This window comes from Tenrec ecaudatus, chromosome 1 (genome assembly GCF_050624435.1).
Source record: "Tenrec ecaudatus isolate mTenEca1 chromosome 1, mTenEca1.hap1, whole genome shotgun sequence".
In the NCBI taxonomy this organism is placed as follows: Eukaryota; Metazoa; Chordata; class Mammalia; order Afrosoricida; family Tenrecidae; genus Tenrec; species Tenrec ecaudatus.
Window position 1 is genome coordinate 18,984,226 of NC_134530.1, and position 15,469 is coordinate 18,999,694.

General features: G+C 38.8%; 1 protein-coding gene across 1 annotated transcript; it reads left to right on the forward strand.

The window, feature by feature from the left end:
- Positions 1 to 644: 644 nt before the first annotated feature.
- Positions 645 to 1,589, forward strand: LOC142432037 (olfactory receptor 7A10-like). Its single transcript, XM_075537092.1, has one exon. It carries the CDS (start codon positions 669 to 671, stop codon positions 1,587 to 1,589), a length of 921 nt encoding a protein of 306 aa, XP_075393207.1. The 5' UTR covers positions 645 to 668.
- The last annotated feature ends 13,880 nt before the right edge of the window (positions 1,590 to 15,469 follow it).

Here is a 15,469-nt window from a genome sequence, read left to right on the forward strand (position 1 = left end):
GCATTCAAGAGATCACACATTCTGATTTAACTCGTCCATTGCAATTCCTGGAGAACCATCGTTTATTCCATTGCCTTTTTGTGTTTTCTAGTTCTATTCCTTCTTCCATTCTAACCCACAGAGTTTTGTTCCTGGACAAGTGCAGCCCTCTGGAACTTACATAGTTGATTATTGGTACATGGAGGAGAGTTCTGTTCCAGACATGACTGATGTGTGCCAGCTCCATGAGTCCATTGATTCAATTGTCTTTGCATTTCCATCCCTCTTCGTACCTCTGTAAGGGAAGAGACCAAAAGTTGCATCTTCTGTTGTTCAAATCAAATAAGGGTAAGAATTTTTTTCCCTGAGGTTCCCACAATTTACAAGAAGACTTGGCATAAAATATTTGGTCTAACACATTTGTTGAACGAACAATCAAATTCTTAAGGAATTTATAGGGAAATATAATGTTTTAGGGAAAAAATGGTATTAGAAGAACAGATAACTAGACAGTTTCAGCATCAAGGAGAATATTGAGCACATGAGATTCAAGAACACATGATATACAGATATGAATAGGGATTAACTGCTTAAATTATAAATGACAGCATATCCCTAAAACTACTGATAACAGCTCATGGCACAGTTTGCAATGCTCGTTTCTCTTTCCCAGTAGTTTCCTCAGCTCCATGGAACCAGGAAACCACACTCACGTTCCAGAATTCATCCTTCTGGGGCTTTCTGAAGAGGCAGAGCTGCAGCCCATCCTCTTTGGACTGTTCCTCTCCATGTACCTGGTCACCTTCACTGGGAACCTGCTCATCATCCTGGCCATCACCACAGACTCCCACCTCCACACACCCATGTACTTCTTCCTCTCCAACCTCTCCTTTACTGACATCTGTTTCACCTCCACCACTGTCCCAAAGATGCTGATGAACATCTACATGCAGACTAAAGTAATTACATATGAAGACTGCATCACTCAGATGTACTTTTTCTTGCTTTTTGCGGGCTTAGACAACTTCCTATTGACAGTGATGGCCTATGACAGGTTTGTAGCCATCTGTCACCCACTGCACTACACGGTCATCATGAATCCAAGATTCTGTTGCCTCCTGCTTCTGGTCTGCTGTGTATTGTCATTTGTGCAGTCTCTATTAAATAGTTTATTGGTTTTGCGACTGTCTTTTTGTACAGAATTGGAAATCTCCCATTTTTTCTGTGAACTTAATCAGGTCGTCCATCTTGCTTGTTCTGACACCTTCCTCAATGACTTAGTCATGTATTTAGTAAGTGGGTCTCTGGGTGTTATTCCATTCACTGGGATCCTTTTCTCTTACATGAAGATTGTGTCCTCCATTTTGAAAATTTCATCAGCTGGGGGCAAATATAAAGCCTTCTCCACCTGTGGTTCTCACCTCTCCGTGGTCTCCTTGTTCTATGGTACAGCTTTAGGGGTTTATCTTAGTTCTGCTGCTATTGAAAACTCCAGGGCCACTGCAGTAGCCTCAGTGATGTACACTGTAGCCACACCCATGCTGAATCCTTTTATCTACAGTCTTAGAAATAAAGACATAAAGCAAGCCCTACGAAAACTGTTAAGCTGAAGAACATGCTATATAACAGAAACATATCCTTAAATTTAGAGAGCTACTTTTGCAAAACAGAACTCAAAACAATAAAAATTTGTATTATACTTTCCTCAGTTCTAAATATGCTTATGTACATAATTTAATCTCCTTAATATTTAAGATATAATGTGATCAATTGAAGACATAATACTTCCAGTGTATTTTCTTGAAAATGTATTTACTTTAACCAAATCTTGCCTCCGAGCAATTTTCTGCAGCATGCTTCAGCTTTCACTAGGAAATAGACTTTGCATGACTAGGCACAGAGGAATAAGGTACCGTCATCACAGGGACCGGTGGTCATGATCATCTTGAGCCATTCTTGGATTTCTATTTTGGAAAACATTTTTCTTGTGATTATATCTGTCATGAAACCTTCAACCCACCTGTGTTGCTTTCTTTATACCAAAATCTTGTTGAATATCTTGAGCATGATATTTATAAACTTGTTCTTATTAAATTATTTGAAACACTGGTGGCATGTTCAAACATTGGAAACGGCTTCTAGAACCACACTGAAAACCAAACCAACTAAGCATGTTGATACCCATTCTATCATCAGAAAGATGGTAGAATCAAGAAGACTGAAGTTATTGACTCCCTATACATGATTAATCTTCTTCCATCTAGGTAATGGGAATTTTTGTTATAATTATTGGTTTCATACCATTAGTTTCAAGACTTCTCTAGACCTCCATTTGTTTAACAAAGGTATGTGTATGCCTTCTTGGCTTCAATGATAGGGCTGGAAATTTGTCTTTATTGTTTCACAAGAATCAGTGCTCTCCAATCATGCTTGACCGCAAAATTATCTTCACCAAAGCATCTGCCTCACTTGTGCCCTGGACCCTTTCCCTGTTATCTAGTCAGCATCTCAAATAATTACATGTGGATCTGTTGGTTTTCATGATCCCTATAGTTTCTCTGCACACAGGAAGTTTTGTTACGTTTTTTTTAACGACTTGAAAGGTTTGAGTTTCAAATCTATTCACTGATCAGAGGGCAAAAGATGAAATAATACAATCCCATTAATATCACATTTTTGGTTTCTTTATTTGATCACACTGTGATGTCTCTTTCATTCACTGTTGTCTGTCCCCAAGGGAGGCGATTATATGTAGATCATTGTGAGCGGTTCCCTCTTTCTCCCCCACTTTCACCTTGCCATCCTGGTATCTCTACTCTCTTTATTGGTCCTGAAGGGTTTATCTGTTTTGGATTCCCTGTGTTTCCAGATTTTATGTGTACCAGTGTAAGGTATATTTTGGATCATGATAGTAGGGGGGGGGCGGGGGGAGGAAGCATTAAGAAACTAGAGGAAAATTGTAGGCATTGTTGGTGTTATGCTGCACCCTGACTGGCTCATCTCCTCCCCTTAACCCTTCAGTAAGGGGATGTTCACTTCCCTACCATTGGCTTTGGGGCCGCCAGTTTCCACTCTCAATCATTCAAAATGATATGATCATTCGTTCTTTGGTGCCTGATACCGGATCCTATCGACACCTTGTGATCACACAGGCTGATATGCTTCTTCCATGTGGGCTTTTTTTTGCTTCTCAGCTGGATGGCCACTTGTTTATCTTCATGTCTTTAAGACTCCAGATGCTATATCTTTTCATAGGTGGGCACCGTCAGCTTTTTTCACCATATTTCCTTATGCACCAGCTTTGTCTTCAGCATCATGTCGGGAGAATGAGCATCATGGAATGCCAGGTTAATAAAACAAAATCTTTTGCATTGAGAGAGTACTTCAGTAGAGATCCAATTACCATCTGTTACCTTAAAACTAATGCTATAAATATATGCACACAGATCTATTTCCTGATCGGAATATATACATAAATTTACATATGCAAATGCATGTATTTAGACACCTATAAATGCCCTTTGCCTCCTTGGAAGAGAAGGTAAGGGGAGGGAGGGGAAAAACGAGGAGCTGCTACCAAGTTCAAGTAGCAAGAAAAAAGTTTTGAGAATGATGATGGCAACAAATGTACAGATGTGCTTGACACAATGGATGTATGTATGGATGTGATAAGAGTTGTACGGACCTTCAATAAAATGGTTTATATAAAAATATTGCAGCTTTGTAAACCCTATCACGAAGTTGTGTCCAAAGTGTCAGACTCACTTGATAGCAGGGGTAGTGCATAACTTGCCTCTGTCTGTGGTGGTTCCTGGTGATTCTCTATCCTGGTCCCCTCTGGGGTTCCACATACTCACTGGCTAGGTTTTTTGTCTTTTCTTTTGGTAGCTTGCTATCAGTGACTTCTTGTCTTCCTGCTATCCTTCTTCCAGAGTTCTGTTCTCATCTCTCATCTGTGGACTTTGCCACCCCCCTATTCCTCCAGTGATAAATGTAGACTCAATTCAAAATCCACTGCCATGGAGGCCACCATGTTGTCCACACACAGTGATGAATAACTGCCTTAGAGCATGTCTGAAGCTGCAATCTTTACAGAGAGGCAGACTAAATTATAAAGGGTTCATGAGAGCGAGGGGGTGGGAAGGGAAAGGAAAAACTGAGGAGCTGATATCAAGGACTCAAATAGAATGCATATATTTTGAGAATGATGAGGGCAACAAATGTTCACGTGAATTTTTTTTGTATTTGCATGGAAAACTCTGTAAATATCTATCAAGTCAATTGTCTAATTTTAGTGTTTACATCTATAGCCTCCCTGCTGAGTTTCTTTTCCTGTGATCTACCTTTCTCAGAGAGTGATGTATTGAAGTTACCCAGTATAATGGTTGATGCTGTGATTGCTTTTCACCTTTTGGAGTGTTTGGTTGACATATTCAGCGGGTCTCTCATTTGGGGAATATATGTTTACAATGATTAGTGGTTCTTTGTCTACTATTCCCTTGAGCTTTAGATAGTGTCCCTCCTTATCTCTTTTTATGGTTTTCACTTTGAGGTCAATTTTATCCGAGATTAGAATAGCAAATCCTGCTTTTTTAAAAAATTTCTTTTTGCTTGGTATGACTTTCTCCAGCTTTTGATTCTCAGCCTATTTTTGTCTGTAGCCTTGAGATGCGTCTCCTGTAGGCAGCAGATTGATGGATTGTGTTTTCTAAGCCTGTCTGCTATTCTTAATCTTTTAACGCCTGAGTTGAGGCCATTGCTATTCAGGGTTATTTTCTCCATCTGAGAACTCTGTAATGTCATCTTATACCTTTTGTGTTGGGTGTTTTCCTACTTCCCTTTCTCATTTGTGTGTTGTGCATGTGTGTATCATTCTTAACTTCTTTCCATCCTTAAGCCAATGGTATTTTGGGGTCTGTTTTCTCTTTGATGCCCTCTGGGTGAGGTTGTTCTATGTGGTGGTCTGTTATTTATGCTTGGTGAGTGTTGTTCTTCTGCCCATACTCAGTTGGCAAGGATATTTTAAAGGGCTGGGTTTCTTCTAACTTATTCTTTTGTTTTTTTCCTTTTCTGGGAAGACTCTTACTTATCCATCTATCTTGATTGATATTTGCCTGGGTAGAGTATTCTTGGGTTTGCATTGCTTCCCTTCAATTTTTTGAATATGTTACTCCACTCTCTCCTCTTCTTCATAGTTTCTGCTGATAGGTCTGAGCATATTTTTATTTGGGAACCTTTATATGTGATTGCTTGTTTTTCCCTATCTGCTCTCATGATATTCTATTTTCCTCAAAGTTGGATAATTTAACTATTATATGCCTTGGTGACTTCTTGGGGTCCTGTCTTACTGGGGTTCTTTCAGTCTCCTGAATGGTTGCCTGATTTTCATTCACTACACTGGGGAAGTTTCCTCCAAGAATTCTATGACTAATGTTGCAGATTACTTCTTTGTTGTGTCTTCCTCGGTTAGCCTATAATTCCAATGTTGTTCTACTTCATAGCATCAGACATAGCTCTTAAGTTTTCTTCAGCTTCTCTGATGATCTTATTAGATGTTTGTTCGCGTTTGCTAAAGTCTGCTTTGCTGCCCTCCAAGTCACTGATGTGGTTCTCTGATTCGTCCAGACACTTCTCACGCCCAAGAATGTGCTACTGGTTTTTGTTATCTCCTCCCTAAGCTTCTGTATTTCTCTTTGATTTATGGCTTTTACCTCTTCTAGCATTTCATCCTTTTTCTGTGTTATTCCCCTCATATCTTGTATGACTCCAAGCAGCATTCTGAAAACTTCTTTCTGTGGCAGTTCAATGTCTGCTTCTCTTATGCATGTCGTTTTGTTTGGGACATCTTCTGCCATTGCTTTATGTTTCTCCTGTTTGTTTGTTTTTTGTTGTTGTTGAGGTCATTGGGGCTGAGGGCTTTTTGCATCACATTATTTTAGAGGAGCCACGTGTCATTTTCCAGAGTCAGAGAGCACTGGTTCTCTCAGGGAGACTTGTAGAATGCTTCTTCAAACTGCTTACAGCGAATTTCACTATGGAATTAACCAGCCACTTTATCATCCTGTGGCTTCCCTCTCAGAGGAGTGCCCCAGAAGGCTGGTGGGTTGCCTGCTTTGGTGTTACAGAGCGTGGGCAGAGGTTCCTGCAGCAGCTTGGAATGATGATGAGTGCTGGCCAAGCTGCCTTAGGCCCCCGGTATCACAGGCAGGAATTCCCAGGTAAGAAGTTGGGCAGAGTATCCCCTGGTTGAGGTTGGCAGGATTTTACCCATCCTTGGGCTAGCTGGGTGTGGCACAGGCTTAAAGGCCCTAGGCTAAGGGTAGAAGTCTGGAGGTCAGCAGTGGAGTGTGAGAGAACGGGAAAGAGACAGAGAGGAGAAGAAAATTATTAAGTAAGCCAGCTGAGACCATGCTGGGATATAGAGAAAAGAGGGAAACAAAACCAACAATGTAGCTGAGTCCTGATCCACAGCCCTGGAGCTGCAAGTGTTTAGTCCCTGCACAGAGGCGGTGGCAGCATTATGTGGCTTTGTTGAGAAAAATTCCCTGCACAGCCCTCCAAGTCTGTGGGGCGATAGAGAGAAGAGATGGATACAGAAGCATCAATTTAGCTGAACCCCAATCTCTGCGTATAGAGCAGCAAGGGTCTACTCCCTGGCAGGAGGCAGGCAACAGAAATCTGCTTACAGGCTCCAAATGACCCTGTCTCCGGGAGAGACTGTTGTGGGGTCAAGGTCAAACCCCAGCCGGCCTCCACTGAGGTAAGTTCAAAGTCCACAGACCATCAAAACCCTGTGGGTCTGTGCCTACTTATCTTTATGATGCTCCTCCTGCATTTCAGCAATGTTGACTTTTCATCTAAGCAACTCCCCTGGGCTGAGTTCTGCAGAATATTTCTGGTATGTTTCACAACATTGCCATCTTCACGGAAGTCACAATTTCACTAATTTCTTAATGGTCATTTTCAACTTTGGATCCACAATCCTTGTAGGACACTCACACTACACATTCTCTGTCACACTGCACCTTCTCAGTCACAGGAAGTGGATTCTGCAGGAAAATCCCATCTATCTATTTATCTATGTATCTATATCCCAATTTTACAAGTGTGAGAAATTCCCTGGGTGTGTATTATTTTTCCTATTGATATCTCTGTATCTCTATAGCCATATGGATAGATAGAGAAGTGAGTAAGCACAATCTGAGTCAAATCTATGGGTCAGATGTTAAACTGGAGTCTTAACATGACCCATTAACTGCTGTGGTTGGTCAACCAGGAAGTAAGAAGACCATTCACGAAGCAAAAAGACCACAGGTTGGTGTAGGTAGAGGCAGAATATTTCAATTCCACAGGTCAGGCTTCAGACCGCAGAGAAAAAAAATCCAATGATTGCAGTCATTATGGCCGGCCAATGATAGAACTCAGATTGACAGGCAATATAGCAGGCTGTTGACTCAGGCGAAAACACCAGGATCAGACACAGATGTAGGATCCAGAGCCAGCAAGGAAGAAGTGGCAAGTCTTCCAAATAAGTCTGCTTAAGCATTAGTAAGTCACACCCCTAAGGAAACTTTCAGTTGCAGCAGAGCTTTGACCTGGGTGATGAGGCTATCTCCTCCCCAATCCTCTTTCATCTGATTTACTGGTCACAGAAAATTCCATCATGGAGTATAGGTTTGGGTATATCAGGGCAACCACCAATTGCTATATTACTAAGAATCCTGTTGTAACCACCTTGACACAAAACCAAATTAACACAGTTGCTAACCTAAATTTCAGTCGTTTGAAGTCTCAAGTCAAAAGCTATTCTAAGAGAGACAGATTTGGCAGTTTGACTTAAAAGATTCCAGCCTGGGGAACCTCTTTGGAGTTCTGCTCTACCTCACCGGTCACTCTGAGTAAGAACTGACTCCATGACAGTGAGTTGGATGTGCTTTCTTCCCCACCAAGTGTAAGTTTCCAAGAATCATGTAATATTGCTTCATGGATTTTCAATTACCAACAGTTATCTATTGTATGTCAAGGTCACCTTGTGTTCCCTTGTTGATGGACTTTTGGATTGTTTCTACCAGTTAGTACTTGTGAATACTGCTTCTGCAAGCATTCATATAGCAGTATTTTTAAAAATTCTTCTTTTTAGTTCTTTTTGGGTAGTAACTAGTAAATGAATTGCTGTTGATTGGCTAATCCTAGGGGTAGCATTTGGAGGAACAAACGATCTGTTCTTCACAATACTTGCACCCTTTCCTCCCACCAGCAACATGTGAGGGCTCTATGTGAGTGGTGGAAAAGTGCGTGGCAATGTTCCATTAACTATTAATACAAATGTTCCACATATGTTTTGAAGCACCCTAAAATTTTCTTATGTATAAAATCATGCAAAACAACAACAACAACAACAAAAAGAATCACAGAATTGAAAGCAACACAAGATGTAATGCACTGGATGTTCATGTACAAATCCTGAGTAGTCTTTAATATTAGACCTTTTATTCAGGCTCTATGTTAGGGCTGATTCACATGTTTATCATCCCGTGGTCTGATCAGGTAGGTATGGCTTTCATTGATGTTAATAGGCCAAACCAAAACAGTGCGTTGTGGATTTCAGCTGTAAAAAATACAGAAAGTCCCATGAAGCAGATACCAATCAGGTCAGAGGAGCCTCTTCCCTGAAACACTTCTTCCACTCCCCGTCCTCCATCTATTGCCTGAAGTGGCTCCTCCTCAGAAAGATTTCTCCTCTTCTCTCCTCATGTCTTCAACTAGAGTGGGACCTTCTGCAATATGCATGCAAACTCTTTGTACACTGTTTCCTCTTTAATTGTTTTATTGTTGACTGTTACAGCTCTTATCACAATCCATCCATCCATTGTGTCAAGCACATTTGTATATATGTTTTCATCAACATTATAAAAACATTGTGTTTCTATTTCAGCCCTTGATATCAGTTCCTCATTTCCCACTTGCCCTCCCTACTTCTCTCCTGAACCCTTGATATTTTATTTTAAAGCAGTTCCCCATGTCTTAGGCCAAGCGCTGTCTTCCTTCGACCACTTTCCCATTGTCCATCCCCCTAGGAAGGGGTTATAAGCAGACCATTGTGATCGGTTCCCCCTGATTGCTCCCACCTTCCTTTCACACTTCTGGTATGCCTTTTTCTCTTTGTACTTTCCATTTACATAACAGAAAGCAGCCAAAGGAACAGTTCCCTTTCAGACACCACTTAGCATATCACAGATGTCATTGATTTGAATTAGGAAACCATTCTGTTAAATAATAATATAACCCTGTGAATATAGGGATATGGTATGTGAAATGGTATATTATTTGTTATTATATAATATACAATATGAAATAAAATTTCAATGTAATGTATGATCCTTTTTGTGGACATTGTGACATTTAGGCTTTTTATCTATTATGACCTGTAGATGTGTAGATACTCACTGAGAATATCCTATCATCCTATCTCCCAACACCCTCCCTAATGGGATGGCATTCCCCTTACTGAGGTCTCTTGTTAATTAATTGAAATAAAAGACATGGTAAAAAATACAATACTGAGACTGAATTGCTTTACAAAATGCTGGAATGTTTGTAAATGATGTCTAGCTGTGATGTTTTGGTCTTTGGAGAAGGAAATGCATCTCAGAATGATCAATAGACATTATTCTGCATCCTGGAGACACAGCACAATAGAGATGACCACTTTCTGGGAAGTAGTCCAGTGGGATAAAGTGGCATACCAAGTGCCATGTTGCCCCCAAAGGTCAAACTGGCACCAGTTTGAATATTGTTCTCTTAGCTCCAGAGAAATGAAATTCTCAGGGAATGTAAGACAAAAGACTACTTCATTAATGAGGCACAAGGGATTTCATCCACTAGAGCCAAAGGACTGTAAATACTTCCTCTGCACTGACCCAGATCTACTGGATTCATCTAAGGGGATGAGAAAACACAGCTGTACCTTCCAGAAGCCTCACGAGTGGGTCCATCTCCATGTTCTTCCTGGGGGCACAACCTCTAACGTTAGCAGTGGTACATGGGAGAAGCAGCACTGGTGAACTCTGCTCTGGATGAGGTACAACATCATTTCTGGTGCCCAGAGATTGGTGATGCTTCATGATCCTCTCTTATTGGCAGTTTCTGTAGGCGTATCAACAGGTAAAACAAATAAAAGAAATTTAATGGATAAAGTCCTGATAACTTAGGTCCCTGGTTCTAGAGACTGATTCTTGCTACATGACAATGTCCTCTTTCTCTAATTTGCCTTCCCTTGTGTTGGTTCTCCTTCCTGCAACCGCATTCTCTCAGCAGCCTTCCTTGCTTCACTGCATTAACATGTCTGTTAACCTCATTTATCTATTTGTTCACATAGTCACTCACAAAACTCTTATTTAGCATTAAATTATAGTCTGGACACAAAGAAATGCGTGGACATTTTCCCTTCTTGCAAGTATCTTGCATTCTACATAAGGTAGCAGACAGGAAGTGTGTGCTTATTTGGGCACTGCAATCCTACTGAAATGAATCATAATGTCATTGTCCTTCCTGGGGACATTTAGTGAAGGTTTCATAGAGAGATGATGGTTACACTGAGCTTTGAAGGAGGAGACAGGAGGGCAGTAATGTAGGGATTACTAAAACCTTAAGGTGTGCATTGGAAATTGCACATAATAATGAATAACTTATGTACAATGAAAGCAACGAATGGAAAGTGAGCCATAAGCGTGAACAGGTAGGCAGCAGCCATGTAACACCCAAGTGTATATTTTGCCTAAGGATGGACAACTCTGAAATTAGCGGAGAGTCAAGGCAGAATTAGCAGCACAAGTCTGTCTGCAGTCAGACTTGCCTTTGGAGACCTTGTTCTGGTCCATGTGCAGAGCAGACTCCTGCTCCTGTGAAAACCATAGATAGATGAAGATTAAAAAAGCACAGTAGAATTGGGAGATGAATCTGTGAGGTTTTGAATTATAATACACCCAAAAATCGACAGAGTAATATGAGGTTGTTTGACATTTTAAGTTATTTAGTCATTTTAAATTTTCAAAAAGTTATCTATATCTTAAACTTTTGTATAAAATTGGCATCAAGAGATGGGTTTAAAAAATGCAGAATATGGGAATTAAAGCTGTGATTTTTCTAGTCCAAGGATGGTAGTGAAGTCTGGGTCTAGTTCACAGCTTGTTGTTTACAAGGTATTTGCATAGGACTAATTTACATAATTTGACTTAACTTTACTCTTTCAATAGTTTTTCTAATAGTAATTTATTTTAATGTATTCTTATTTCTTTTAAACAAGTGCGTTAAGACCACTCCACACATCATATCATTCCACAGTTCAATCCTATCAAGCAATGTTGCATATTATCAGTTTGAAAACATTTTTTCCTTCTTGTACTTCTTGATATCAAATCCCTCTTATCCTTTTCCCTTGCCCCCATCTGGATCCCCTGTCTTCCCCAGTAAGGACTCTTATTTTAGTTATTGTCTTTGACCATAATTGAAATATAGGAATAACCTGGTTATCCAACAGAGTATTGCAGAGATAACCAGAGTAGATTAAAATGATGAATTTGACTTCAGTGGTTAAAATCTTGTCATTTGAGCTCTCTATTTTGTGCTCGATCTTGTTGTTAGTATTTTTAATATTTTCTATTATTTCATATTGTTAATTATCTGTGTTGTATTTTGTCATTGTTGGTAACTCTCTTGACTCTTGGTTACACATTTTCTTATGTTCTTTGCGATATACAACCCAACATGGGTGAAGTTCTAGAGATAACGGGCGTCTTTGTTTGGTTTAATAGAAAAATTAGAAATATAGTAAAGACATTTCCCATAAACCATTCACTGTGATGCCTCTTTTCATCTCTCTCCAGAATCCTGCATTTATTTTTCAGACTTCCTTGGATCCTGTGGTTGTGACAGGTTCCCTGATACTTCTCCTTGTTTGATGACCATGAAAGTGTTGACGTGTGTCGGTGAACTGTTTTGTAAAATGTCTCTCACTTGGTAATTGTCTGATGATTGTCTCATGAGGAGATTGGAGTTATGGAGTTTATAATTTTTTAAAATTTGTTTTCCTTGTTTGGGGAGAAGAACACAAATGTTAAGTATATACTTCATCCATCATTTTGTCAATAGCTATAAACTCTTTAGATCATGATTAGCAGTATATAGATCTAGTTGGGAAGATTTTATATTTCACAGTGTCACTGATCTAATTCATGAACAGAGAATATCTATGTATTTTGTCTTTTTATTTCTCTTACCAGTATTATGTAGTTTTTAGACTATTAATTTGTTAGCATTTTGATCTCTTATTGCCATGGATGCAAAATTTCATTTTGGTATGTTACTGTTCATTATTATTATTATATGGAAATATTTAGCTCTCCTTATCAGTTTTAGTATTTTTCTGTTTGTGGCTGTTTCTTTGGGTTTTCTACATAGACAGAGATGTCTTCTGTGAACAAAGACAGTTCATTTCCTCCTTCCCAGTCTGTGTGGTTTTTATTTTTAAAATTTGCATTATTGTGTTTGTTAGTACTTGCATTTATATAGGAGTGTTAGGAGTGGATAATATACTTGTCCTATTAGGAATCCAAAGGGAAAAAATGTCTATTTTCTCACCATTAAACATGACCCTAGTGGTAAGTTTCATAGTTTTACTCCATCAAGTCAACTTTTAAAACATTTTTCAACTTTTTTGGGGCAAATTAAAATGTAAGCAGTAATTTCTAATGCTATCAAATGTTTACAGTGATTTTAAATTTATGACTTTTTTCTTGAGCCGACATTTAGATTTTCTACATTTAATTTTTTAAACTAGTTGATGTAGGTTGTTACGTAAACTGATGGTCAAATTTTGAACCACTCTCATTGCTGGAATAAATACCACTTAGTTGCAGTATATTATACTGGTCATGCATAGTTTGATTCAACTATTAATATTCTGTTGAAGAATTTTTCATTTATTGTCATGGGTAATATTGAATGGTAGTCTTCTTTGTTATATATTTGTACTTGGTTTTGATATTACTCATTGTCTTTGAACCTATTCTGACTCATAGGACAGCGAATAACTGTCCCCATGAGTTTCCATGACTTTGACTGTCGATGGTGCAGAAGCCTCATCTTTCTCGCTTGTAGTGGCTGGTGATTTCAGACTGCTGATCTTGTTGTTGCTGCTTAATGATAATTCACTATCCCACCAGGACTCCTAGACTTGATATTAGGATACTGTTGGTGTAACAGAATGAGTTCAGAAATATTCCCTCTGCTCTTGCTTTTTGAAAGACATTATAGAAAATTTATATCAATACTGTTTTTTAAAGCTTGTAGAATCCACTAGCATGTCACTAGTATATTAAACAATCACTGCATTTAAAATCAAAATGACTCCTAAATACCCTGAATTTTGGAAAAGTTATTAAATGTTCCTTTTAAAATTCTCTTCAATTTTCTCCATAAGAATATTGAAGTTACTTACTAGTATTTTGACATATTTATCATGTGAGTATGGGAATTCATTTAGATCCCACATATAAAAATATGTATCTGCCTGGGTTATTCCACTATTTTTAATTTTCCAGGTATTGTTGGATTTATAACTACATAATATAGCTTTCCTTTCTATGATTCTTACATAGTTTGTAATAATATCCTTTAATTCCCTGTTGTCTACTTCCTTCCTCTCTTCCTTCCTCTAAGTAGACTGGCTTTCTATCACCTGGCAGAAGATGGCCACAAATAAAATCTTTGCCCTAGGGCCTATTGGTCTTTGAAATAACCAAAGACCTGGTTTTGGATTACTGAGTCTAAACTCAGTTCTCACAGGAAAGTGAAACTGATGCTTTTTAAATACATGTTTGGTGTTGAATTGGCTCAGCATCTATAATGTATTACCATCATGGATGAATTTGGAGAGAGTAGGAGCAGGTATCAATTAATGAGGTAGAAGTTGAGAAGACACCTTAAACTGCATCTACAATCAAGAGAGTGAAATACTATACAACCTAGAAATCGAGGGAAGAGTAAATTTTATGGAAGGCTGAATTATATATCGTCCATGTACATTATATTAGTATATACAAATCACACTACACTGTATCACATAACAATATTGATGTTGTCAGCTGTCCCAAGTTAACTCCAACTCTGGATGAACCCACATGTGCAGAGTAGAACTGTGCTTTGAGATTTTCAAGACTGTGACCTTTGGGAAGCGGATCACCAGGCTTGCCTTTAGATTCCTCCCTGTTGATTGTAAATGCCAAACCTTTAGCTAGTAGTCAAGTGCTTGCTCATTCGCACCACCTAGCGACTTAGCATAATACAATAGGATATGCTATAACATGGTGTGTTATAATAATACATATAAAATAATAAATGACGCTTAAGACTTTATCATGGAGTCTTACAATCTGATCTCATATTCCCATAACTTTTAACTACATCTTCAGTCCATATTCCTTTTTTGCACCTAAAATACACCATCCACTGTGTTGTCAGAGGGTGTGAAGAATACTCCAGTGTCAGGGGATAACATGGCCGTGATCTCTGTACAACGTCTTCTTCTCATGGCTAGCACCCTAACTGAATTCAGATTTCCGCTGTGAGCCTCTTTACCAGAAATGCTTATACTAAGAAGTACTTCTTTTCACTCTATAACTTGCTTGTGTTTTACTGTGAATTATGTCATTTGCAGACCTGAGCAGCAATCAAGAAATCACACACATTCTGATTTAACTCATTCATTGCATTTCCCCGATGTACCCTAGCTTATCATGCTGCCCTTTGTGTTTCCTGTATCCATCCCTTCCTTCATAATCCTCTGAATTCTGTTAAGGCAAGTGCTGCCCTCTTGAATTTACATAGTTGATTACTGGTACTTGGATGGGAGTTCTGTTCCAGATATGACTGGTGTTTGCATGCTCCATGAGTCCATTGGACCAATTGTCTTTGTATTTCATCCACTCTTCCAACGTCTTTAAGAGAAGAGCCCAATAGTTGCATCTTCTGCTATACACATCAAATATGGATGAGAATTTTAATTTTTTTCATTGAGGTTCCCACAACTCTCAAGAACACTTGGCATAAAATATTTGTTCAAACACATTTGTTGAATGAGCAATCAAATTCTTAAGAAATATTAGAGAAATAATATGTTTTAGGGAAATGATGGTATTAGAAGAAAAGACACCTAGACAGTTTCAGCAACAAAGAGAGTATTGAGCACAAGAACAAGAGATATACAGATGTGAATAGGGATTAATTTATTGATTGTTTAAATTATGACAGTATATCCCCTAAACCATTGTTGGTAGTTTATAGAATAGTTTGTAATGTACTTTTTTCTTTCGCAGTAGTTTCATTAGCTTCATGGAGCCAGAAAACCAAACTGATATTCCACAATTCACCCTTCAGGGGCTTTCTGAAGAGGCAGAGCTGCAGCCCCTCCTCTTTGGACTGTTCCTCTCCT

Excerpts from the sequence above, each read along its gene's own strand:
- LOC142432037 (XM_075537092.1), top strand. The coding sequence starts at position 669 with ATGGAACCAGGAAACCACACTCACGTTCCAGAATTCATCCTTCTGGGG.